The sequence below is a fragment of the Sinocyclocheilus rhinocerous genome, unplaced genomic scaffold, assembly GCF_001515625.1.
Source record: "Sinocyclocheilus rhinocerous isolate Xijiao unplaced genomic scaffold, SAMN03320098_v1.1 scaffold1154, whole genome shotgun sequence".
Taxonomy (NCBI): domain Eukaryota; kingdom Metazoa; phylum Chordata; class Actinopteri; order Cypriniformes; family Cyprinidae; genus Sinocyclocheilus; species Sinocyclocheilus rhinocerous.
In genome coordinates, this window is record NW_015627356.1 from 590,675 (window position 1) to 601,811 (window position 11,137).

The 11,137-nt window shown below is 34.6% G+C and overlaps 1 protein-coding gene across 1 annotated transcript in view; it reads left to right on the plus strand.

Annotated features, from left to right (window-relative positions):
* Window positions 1–10,914, plus strand: part of LOC107727315 (collagen alpha-2(IX) chain-like) — a 23,001-nt gene extending 12,087 nt beyond the window's left edge. Inside the window, exons 14-35 of the mRNA XM_016537159.1 lie at window positions 326–385; window positions 685–738; window positions 839–892; window positions 1,089–1,142; window positions 1,402–1,455; window positions 3,053–3,106; window positions 3,226–3,279; window positions 3,401–3,454; window positions 3,672–3,725; window positions 3,933–3,977; window positions 4,068–4,121; window positions 4,215–4,268; window positions 4,436–4,489; window positions 5,709–5,780; window positions 5,877–5,912; window positions 6,011–6,055; window positions 6,152–6,184; window positions 6,681–6,827; window positions 6,933–6,987; window positions 7,085–7,279; window positions 10,058–10,135; window positions 10,273–10,914. Coding sequence (XP_016392645.1) covers window positions 326–385; window positions 685–738; window positions 839–892; window positions 1,089–1,142; window positions 1,402–1,455; window positions 3,053–3,106; window positions 3,226–3,279; window positions 3,401–3,454; window positions 3,672–3,725; window positions 3,933–3,977; window positions 4,068–4,121; window positions 4,215–4,268; window positions 4,436–4,489; window positions 5,709–5,780; window positions 5,877–5,912; window positions 6,011–6,055; window positions 6,152–6,184; window positions 6,681–6,827; window positions 6,933–6,987; window positions 7,085–7,279; window positions 10,058–10,135; window positions 10,273–10,472 — 1,560 coding nt within the window. The 3' untranslated portion in view covers window positions 10,473–10,914. The remainder of the gene's footprint in view (window positions 1–325; window positions 386–684; window positions 739–838; window positions 893–1,088; window positions 1,143–1,401; window positions 1,456–3,052; window positions 3,107–3,225; window positions 3,280–3,400; window positions 3,455–3,671; window positions 3,726–3,932; window positions 3,978–4,067; window positions 4,122–4,214; window positions 4,269–4,435; window positions 4,490–5,708; window positions 5,781–5,876; window positions 5,913–6,010; window positions 6,056–6,151; window positions 6,185–6,680; window positions 6,828–6,932; window positions 6,988–7,084; window positions 7,280–10,057; window positions 10,136–10,272) is intronic.
* The last annotated feature ends 223 nt before the right edge of the window (window positions 10,915–11,137 follow it).

The following is an 11,137-nucleotide window of genomic DNA, read 5'->3' on the forward strand; positions in this document are numbered from 1 at the left end:
GATTGACAATATATCTAAATGATTCTAAATTTAATCAAATTGATTTGAGATCAAAACTGAATTGAATCGCAAGCTTGTGCATAGAAATGTAATCAAACTGTGAAATATATCTCAATACCCAGCCATAATAATTTGTCATTTGCTCATGAAAAGAGTTGACAGTTGGCTGCCGTGTCTGTTGTGCTCCCTCATCTGAAATCGTCAGTACTTGGTTTGTATGTCTCTAGTGAGCTACAGGCTGGTTGTGTGTTATTCTTCACTTCCTGTCTGGTCCTACAGTTGATGATGAATAGACCTAATGTATTTGTGTGTCTCATTTTGTTAGCAGTGCCAGACAACATGTCCAGCTGGACCGCAGGGAATGCCTGGTCTGCCGGGGATGAAGGTGAGTCCCCAACCCTAACTTTGGCTCATAAAACAAGAGTTAAAATGTTTTTTTTTTAATTCCAAAAATATAAAAATTTAAGACAATGAAGTATTGCTTTAAATAAAAAAAAATTAACAACAAATTTAAAATGAGCAATAACGTTTCTTTATAGATTCCATTTACTTCTTGTTGCAGAAAGACTAAATGTGCTTTCTGGAGTAACTATACATTTTGCTAGCTGAAGAATGTTTCTTTGGTTAAACACCAACTACTTCTCTAATGAATGAGTGTATTACTAAATTGAATCTCTGTGCCAGGGACATCGAGGTCTTCCAGGTGTGGACGGTGTGCCAGGTACCCAAGGTGAAAAGGTAAGACTGCTCTAATCTTAATAATGATGAAAACCAAGAAGCAGCAATACACAAGCTCGCCTGAGATTTTAATCATAGTCATGTTCTTCTTTATTAACAGGGAGAGCGAGGGGCCGCTGGTGAGCCAGGTCCTCCTGGACGTCCAGGAGATGATGTATGAAAACGTGTTTATTTGTTCGTACATTATGGAGTATGGTGTGTTTTCAGTATCAGCTGTGACCAAGAATATAAATTTAAATTTAAAGTGTTCTATTGGCATGATTGTCTTTACATACAATATTGGCAAAGCATTATAAACAAAACAAGTAATGAAAAGAAAAATAAATATATAATAACAAATTTCCATACAGGGTCAGCGAGGACCAATTGGATTCCCTGGAACTCATGGTGATAAAGGAGATCGGGTAAGACTTACAACATCTTCATCTGAAGCAGACGAGGAAAGAGTGAGAAACCAGAGGAATGCTTACAGAGCAATATCCTCCAGGCTAATCAATGCATGAAATTATAACTACATTTGTTTAAAGCTCAATACATCCAATCAAATAACTTCTGCAGTGATTGCACAGATTGAAACGGCTGTGTGAGCATAATATATGCAGAACAAAAAGCAAGGGTGGGTATAATATTATAAGAGCTAGCCAGTGTGTTTTATGTCTGCAGGGTCCTCCTGGATTCAACGGGATCCCAGGACCCACTGGACCACCAGGATCACCAGTACGTGAGCTGTATTTCATTGATTTAAAAAATATATATATCAAATATATGATCAAAATGTTCTGAACTAAAGTCTGGTATCAAAGTACAGAGGATTTAAGTCTTACTTCATCTGATATTTATGGGAAAAGAATGTACAGCAAACCAGCCTAGTGGAAATGTAGTTCAAGAGAGCTTATAGGTTATAAAACAAGATTTTAAGATGAGTTCAAGTTATTTTAGGTAGGTAATCCAATATAAATAATTGTAATAATAATTATTATTATTGTTAAGTTGGCTTGAAAAAACGTCTTCTTCGTCTTCGTCTTTGTCTTCTTCTTCTTCTGAGTCTTCGTCTTCTGAGTCTGAGACTGAGTCTGAGACCAAATTTTAAAATGTATCTCCTCCTAGACTTTTAAAGCTACAACAACCAAACTCGGGTCAGACTCTCAGACTGGTCTGACTCGGGTTGCTATATCTTTTCTAACTGATCCGGCTTACAGTTTTTGTAAACCAGACTATCAAAACCACCTAAAATCCCATAGACTTTCATCAAACTTTTATACAACAAGACTTATGGTGTATTTAAGCTGTCTATTGCTATAGCAAAGCTCAACAACTTCATACTGAAGAAAAAAAAACAGCTAAAACCAGCCTAAGCTGATTGGCTGCTTTGGCTGGTCTCCCAAGCTGGTTTTAAAGTGGTTTTGGCCACTTTTTTTAGCAGGCCAGGCTGGTATTAGCTGGTTTTTCACTGAATCAACTTGTTTTAGCTGGATTAGCATAGAAACATGCTAACAACATGCTAGTAACTTGCTAATCATGCTAACAAAATGCTAACACCATGCTAGTAACATGCTAATCCTGCTAGAATCATGCTAGCAACATGCTAGTAACATGCCAATCATGCTAAAAAACATGTTAGCAACCTGCTAGTCATGCTAGAAACAGCCTAGCAACCACCCCAGGTACCCTAGCAATATGTTTTATACCTATCTGGTTTTCTGATAGACTGTATTGCCTTGAAAACATTCAAAATGTAATCTTTAAAACTATTTTAACTTTCAAACTCTTTCAAACTTTCTAGCTAGGCTTTTTCAAGCTAACTTAAAGTCTGTCTACAAACTTTTCAATCTAGTTGTTGTTGTTGTTATTAATACAATAATAAAACAAATTAATAAATCATTTTTTTGCATTAATTAGCATAAAATTTAAGTTAATGTGGGTAAATCACTGCTGGTAAAATGGGGTTTTAATAAAAGTTGGCTGTCTATGCAGTAAAAACACAAATAAAAAAAATTGTGCTGAAAAAACAGACAAAACAGAGTCTCAGAGGGACTGTGATGAAAAGGGTAGCAAAACTTCAACACCCATAATGCAATGGGCTCGATTAGACTATCCATGTGCGGGGATGCAAAAATGCAGTATGTTATGCATGATATGAAGTTTTGCACAAAAGCCCTGGAGCTAACAGTTGTACAGATAATACATTCTATATTTATAAATATGGAATAATAAATACAAAATGTATTAATGATAATAAATTCTATATTTAGTTTTGTGATTTATACAGTTTAATATAATATTCAAAAATAATAATATTTGTGTGTCTTAACAGGGTGTTGAAGGCATCAGAGGGCGACAGGGACATCCTGGGCCTAAAGGAGATGATGTAAGTTATTGTTGTCCATATGATCTACCCTAATCAAAAACACTATGCAATAAAAAAATCTGTAAAAATCATTTAAAGTACACTGATTCTTTCTGAAGAATTCGAATGTGTTGTTTTAGGGTGCGATTGGAGCCCCGGGAGAGAAAGGAGCTCCTGGAGCCAAGGGTGACACTGTGAGTGACTGACTGATCAGATTTATGCTCAAAATGACCTTCATATTCAATGTCACTGTAATAATTATTAAATGTTACTGGAAGAAATTTAATGATGATGATAAAGATTGTTAATCTGTAGGGTGAGCCAGGAAAGCATGGATCTGAGGGAGCACCAGGAGCTTCAGGAGAGAAGGTGAGTTATGATCAAGATTTTTATAATGCATAAAAATCAGAATATATGTTTGTACCTGGTGCACTGCAATGTATTTCCAGTTTTTATTATGCTGAATTATACCAATTTGATTATTAAAATGCATATTGCTTTGACACAAAATGATGATTCCTAAATCTGGCTTTGTTGAATGATAAAAAATGAAGACGCATTTGTGATTTTGTTGTCTGCTCGACAGGGAGAGCCAGGTTTGCCCGGAACCATTGGTGTCAGAGGAATTGTGGGAATTCCAGTGAGTTAATCAGCTTGTGCATATGTTTTATTATGTGCTATTCTGGTGTGCTTTTCCTCAAATGATTCTCAAAGCTGCTGCTGTTACTCTGAATGCAAATACAGTAAATGAGGGTTTGCCTACTATGCAGTAAACAAGTAAAGAAATTTTCACTCATTTGTAGTCTGCAACTCACCTTGGCTAAACAATGCTGCATCTCAAATTCAGGGTTTACCAGGAAAACAGGGACTCGTGGGGCCTGCAGGCCAAAAGGTAAAACTTCATTTACATGAAAAATAATATATGCTGAATCTCATTTAAATTTGAAAACAGTGATGCATGCGATGGCTCTCTCTTTTACAGGGTGAAATTGGCACTGTAGGACTGACTGGTCCAGTTGGGCTTCCTGGTAAAGATGTGAGTATTATGATATCAGCTTTTTGTGTGTCTCTTTCTGTATATATATTTAAGATACTGTTATATTTTGTTGTATGTTAATTTTACATATAGGGAGCACCTGGACCACCAGGAGAAGATGGAACTCCAGGAGCCAAAGGAACCTCTGTAATAAAAGCATAATTCAAACATATAAATATTTTTTTTTTCTTCTTTAAAGTTTTTTCTTTTTTTGTAGAATCATTTTTTTCCGTTGGTTACAATAGATTAGACTACAAATTCATAGTAATTTCTTAAAAATTGTATTCAAGTAAGCAACAAACTTCCTTCCTCAGGGTGAACCAGGAAAGCATGGTCCAGTTGGCCCAACGGGCCCGCAGGGAATCCAGGTGGGTTGGACTTGGACACATGGAAGAACCTGTTGGTCTGATTATGGATCTTAAGGGTTGTGTCCCAATTTGCATACTAAAGCTATGCATCAAACATATGTACTCTGCTTGAGATGGAAAAGACCGTACATTGTGCAAGTAAAAAAACGAAATTGTGTATTGATACCACATAAGTTCTTTCATTTAGCTAAATAATGAATTTAGTATCAATACACAATTTAGTTTTTTTTTTATTATTATTGTTTCTGCAGGTCTTAAAAAGATCAGTCTTAATTCCTCCTCCACAAACGAAGGACTGAAAAGGACATAAAAAACGAAGGACATAAAAAATGTTGCATGCTTCCAAAAAAAATGTATATCTTCCACAGTACTTTTGTTTTGCTTTCTAGTACAAATATCTAAACATCCTTAAGTTAAGATACATTTACTTGAGATGCAAACTGAATATATGAAGTCTTGTTTTCTGAGAAATTGAACACAAAGTGAGTTCATGCTTAAAAAATGTTAGTTTTAGTTAAGTTTATTAATTTTTTTTTAGCCCATTGGCAGATATCTCTTCTTGTTTTAATGTTTTAATGTTTTAAACTCACTTCAATTTGATAAATTTCTCAGAAAAAAAAGAAGACTTTTTATTTTGTCATTTTGCTTCTCAAGTAAATGTATCTTGAGGAAATACTGAGCAATAACTTTTTTTAAAAATTTTTTTTTATAAATTTAAAAGTAATGGAAATCTATTGGAAATTGATTTTTAAAAAATTGAAGCATTGCTAATACAATTATTCCTTTTATTTTCTTTCCTTGGTCTTAAAAAGTTTTCTACATTTTCTTTCTTAAAACCGACAGAAATCCTGCTATATAGTCGCTGTTGGACAATATGGGCAATATTTGCTAAAAAGCATGCAGTCATTCAGTCATGCAGTCATCATGCACTATTTGCATACTATTTTCAATATAAAATGATACGTGATGCACTAATACTAATTGTGCATACTATTTAGAACAGATATAGTGTGCAACTTTGGGACACAACATACTTGTATAATATTACATCTACCTCATTCAATAAATTTAGAAAAAAAATGGGTGGTTAATCACACCATTTTCCTCATTTAGCATAATTACAGTACATGCATGAGTACTGATAAAAGGCAATTATTTGGTGAAGTGCTATACAATTATACATTGTTATTGTAATTCATAATCTTGACTACTTCCTCAGGGAGATAAAGGTGATCAAGGACTCATGGGCCCTCGTGGAATCAAGGGTCACACAGGTCATAAAGGAGACCAGGTGTGGTCATTGTTCATTGTAATAATCATAACACAGAAATGTATTATTGCTCGCTGTTTGTGTATGATCATGTCTTTTTTTCTTCTTTTTTTTTAGGGCCCAATGGGTCCTGTTGGTCCCAAAGGAAGTGAGGTAAATTAGAATGTACTCAGTGACCGTTTAGATGGCTGTTGCTCCCTGCACTTGTATGAATACCATGTAATTGTATTTTTCCTCTTATCGCTCTACAGGGAGATCCAGGTGTTGTAGGAGAACCAGGCGAGAAGGGTGATCAGGTTCGTCATATTTATAGCTGCATACCATTGCACCCTCTAATTATGATATATCAGTATGTGTACAGTAATCTGATGGTTTTTAATAATGGTTTACAGGGGCCTCCGGGTATTCCTGGAATCAAGAGTGATGTAAGCATGCCATCCTTCATAAACACTCATATTATTGGAGTTTTAGACTAAAGACTAAAAAAGTTATTTTCAAATCTATTGATATAGAAAATAAATCAATAATGTATTATACATAAAATATTTCTTTCATAAAGTCATTTAAAAATTTTTCCCCCCAAATATTTATGTATGTCTAATCTATCAATTAGATAATCTATCAATAATCTTTTAATTCTTTTCATGTTAATTTACCAATAAATAATAAGGTTTTTTTTTCAAATGATTTCTCATAAAATACTTTACAATTTTTTTAAATGACTATATTATTAAAAAAAATATATATATATATATATATATATATATAGAGAGAGAGAGAGATATATATAGAGAGAGAGATCAAAATTTTTAATTCACCTTTAAACTTAACCTTTTTTTATCTAAACTTGAACACTTTTCCTTTAAGAAATGCAAATCTAGTTTTTGTTGTTTTTTCTCCTTACTCCTTCTGTCATCCTAGCGTGGAGAGAAAGGCCAGAGAGGAGCTACAGGAGCTGATGGTCGTCCAGGACAGCCAGGCCACGAGGGTCTGACCGGACCGCAGGGAGCCAGAGGTCTGGAGGGGGAACGAGGACTATCAGGACCCCCTGGTCCCAGAGGTCTACCTGTGAGTACATTGCTTTGTTCAATTTTGAGTGGACAGTACGTTGCTTCTTTAGAAATACTTGCTCTGCAGTTGTTGCTGATGTTGTCCTCAATTTACTTTTAATAGGGGCCTAAGATGAGTGACGAGAAGATCCGTGAGATTTGTTCAGCTGTTGTTGAAGGCATGGCATCTTTATTAATCACTTTGAAACACCAACATCAACTTTATTTTGCTTTATAAATGGCAACTAACGTATAATATTGTATTGTACCAAACAGAGCATTTAGATGCCTACAAGAAGGAAGTAGCCAAGAAGCCTCTTGCCATTGTAGCCCCTGGAACTCCAGGACTCATGGGACCACCTGGACTACCGGGACCAGCAGGTCCTGCTGGAGAAGCCGGACCCAGAGGAATCATGGGCCCCAAGGGACCTCAAGGATACTACGGTCTTCCTGGAAAACCAGGAGCCAAAGGTACGTTGGTTTGATTCTCACTTCCTCTGATTTTTCCAAACCATGTTTCACTGTCCCAATTAGTGCTCTGCTGTCAGCTGAATTACAGCTGAGCTCTCGAGGATGCAGTGAGCACACTTAACGCTGATTGCAAATGTCTTTGTTTGTTTTTTTATTGCCTATGAATTCTTAAGATTAAACACTCGTATGAAATATTCAGTTAAGCTTCAGCTGCATCATGCTTTTTATGCTTTCAAAGACATGGAATTTATTCCATATTCTGTTTTCCATACAGGATTCAATATTTTATTTCATCTGTAGCTTTAGCTATTGCATAGCATCTCATGTTTTTGAATGTCTTGTGCCATTAGTATTAAGATGCTGTGAAATATATATATATTTTTTTTTTTTGGCAAAATTTGCAAAATTTTTGTTACCATGGATAATCTATGATTTTGTGAGGACTATGATAATTATGCGCAAAGTTTTTTTAGCCTGTTTTTTTTTTTTACTAGTTTAGTATAAGGTTTTTTTTTCTGATTAGTCAGTTAATCCTTGAGTTAACGTACCATTAAATAATAATGGTTAATTTTGCTATTAGTCTTTCAAAATGTAAATGAAAAAAAAATAAATAAATAAAAAAATTCCAACATAAAAAGTATTAAAAAAAAAAAATGAAATGAAAAAAAAACAAGTGTGTGTATCAGGGTTATTATTACATATACTTGGAATAAAATAAACTTTAACTGAAATAAAATATACAAACACTAAAACTTATTTAATTTCAGCTAGTTGTCAAAGCAACATTTCTCATTTTCATGTAGATTAACTTGATGTACTAAAACAGCTTAAAATTAAAACTGAAAATAAGATAAATAAAAATGACAGACATATAAAAAAAAAAGAAGACTAAAATTAATAAAAATTACAAAAACACAACAAAATGACCACAATTTTAACTAAAATTAAAATGAAAACAGAAAATATACAAATAAAAACAATTACAAATATTAATAAAAAAATATTAAAGTAACCCAATGATACTAATACAATGATAATAATGAACAGTGCTTCCTTAACACTTACTAGTCATTCAGGCAACTTACCAACTAGTAGATTTTAAAAAGATGGGTAGTTTGAGTAGGTGAACACATTTGTAAATATCCTCTTTGGCAATCCCCATCATGCTGATGGTGTATACTGTACTTCCTTTAATATCACATAATGTGCACAACTGAATACCCCTGCAAGAATCAGCCGTTTTTATTATATTTCATTAGTGGATTTTGCCTCAGGCAGAATTTACAGGCTAAAACTGCGAGCACACCTTGATTTTTTTCATCAGTTGCTGGTCAATGAAGGGTAGCAGCCTCCTGAATGTTTAGCATTGCAGTTCTTTTGTCCTCACAAGCGGAGGCTGTTGTACAGTGAGTGCCGTCGGCGCTAATTGCCAGCGAGCCGAGGAGGAATGCTATGCTCGCTAATGAGACAGAGATTGAGAAGCAATAACAGGATAATTAGAAAAGCCCCCGACAGCATCTCAATCTACCTCAGTTATTTCTGCCAAACCTCTGAGGATGTGAGCATGATTATTGAAGTTGATAAATGTAGAAAACATTCTAGCATTCAAGACTCGTGTCTCGTGCCTTGCAGGGTTTTTGACTGTAGAAATGTCAGCAGTCTCACAAGGGTTTCCCAGGTCCCTTATACGAGCTTTAAATATAAGAATTTAGCCATCAATCCCAGTCAGCTAACAGGCCAAAGACTGAGGTGTGAATGCAGCTCTTCAGTGTTCAGTACAACAATATGTATTTGTGCTAGCTTTGCACCATGAAACCATTGTCAATTTTTTTATGGCCAAACAAACACACCTCCTCTCTAACCAAATATTAAAATGCTCCAGATCCACATGGGAGAGCTATGAAAATTACACTATTATTATTATATGTTTTTCGGTAAAAGAAATAAAGTTGGCAGTAAACTTATGTAGAAGAGATGTTTGTCTATGTTCTACTGATAGAAAATCTTTTTTTTTTAAATAATAATACTTTTATTCAGCAAGTATGCATTAAAATTATTTTTTTTTTAAAGTGACCATAAAGACGTTAACAAAAGATTTATATTTTAAATAAATGCTGTTCCTTTGAACCTAGAAAAAAAAAAAAAAAAAAAATTAAGCATCGCAACTGTTTTACACATTAATAATAATAATAATTATTATTATTATTATGTTTTTGAGCAGCAAATCAGCATATTAGAATGATTTCTGAAGGACAGAAGACTGGAGTAATGATGCTGAAAATTCAGCTTTGCATCACAGGAATAAATTACATTTTAAAATATATACAAATAGAAAACAGGTCATTAAATTGTAATAATATTTCACAATATTACTGTATAAATGCAGCCTTGGTAAACATAAAATACTTCTTTCAAACACATTAAAAAAAATCTTTCTGACCCTAAAAGTTTGAATGTTAGTGTACTATAGTAATACACACACACACACACACACACACCAAATATGTAAACATAAAGTACCATAATATTATCTTATGCAGATGATGATTATCTGAATGAGGTCAGTGCCATTACTTTTTGTTTTTAATACATTATGCATCTTTGTATGTGACTTTATTTAATTTATTTATTTATTATTATTATTTTTTTAACTTTGAATTACTGTTGTTTATGAAATGTGCTATATAAACAAATTTGCTGGGCCATACTGTAAGATTGTGTTTTGTCTGTGGAGAGTCACAATGTGATAGACTGTCTAATAATAATATATGTGTGTAGGTGATGCAGGACAAAAAGGTGACAAGGGAGATACTGGAATTGGAATTCCAGGAATTCCTGGAGAACCCGGACCTCAAGGTACGCAACACTTTCTGCTAATCCTATTGTACCATCATTTCAAAAGATAACTGAGTCATAGTGAAAACCCAACGAAACATTTTCTTACATAAATATTTTCAAAACCCTTCCTTATCAAATCTGATTTCATAAAACAGGACCAGCTGGCAAGCCTGGCATCGGTAAGGACGGTCAGGATGGGGCCAGAGGAGACGCCGGTGTGCCTGGAACCCCAGGAACCCTTGGAGCCAGAGGACCTCCGGGCGCCCCTGGTCTTTGTGATCCTTCAAACTGCTTTAGGCCTCAACCTCTTTACATGGTTGGCGGGAAGAGGTCTGTCAACATCAAGGGTCCATGAACAGAACGAAAGAAACCTTCTAGAAATCTTCATCACAGTCATCACCAGCCAGTTCATTTCCGACAAACTTGAAGAGACTTCAAATGGCGAGCAGACGGTGAGAGAAACAAACGTGACAGATGTATAGAGACACACGGATGCAGCTCCTGATGGTGGATTTGTTGTACCTTGTACATAAACTAAAAGTAAATGTGTTTGTTCTTTCAGGAGGTTTACAGTAAATCGCAGATAAATAAATTAATTGGTAATTGATGTTTCAGTTCTTGGGCCACAAACTGCTATAATCGATCATTTCCAGACCACTACATGCCATAGAATTGAATTTTTAAAAATATTTTTTCATCAAATGTGATTGTAAAGGCCAATTTTAGACATGGTGCCAGACAATAAGCTACGCCAACAGAATGACAGTGTGATCCTACAACAGCTTGAAATAAAAGCTTTTCACCACCATGCTACCAGTGTGCTACGGTTTATCTTGAAAAGCTTTAATAAGAGGTTTCTGTCAATATACCAGTAGATAAAATCCATATAATATTATACAATTAGTGACAGAAAATGTACTTTGTTGATGTTTCAGGAGGCCTGATTATGTTACATTCAGTGCTGGATAGTAACTGATTACATGTAATCTGGATTACGTAATCAGATTCCAGAAAATAGGT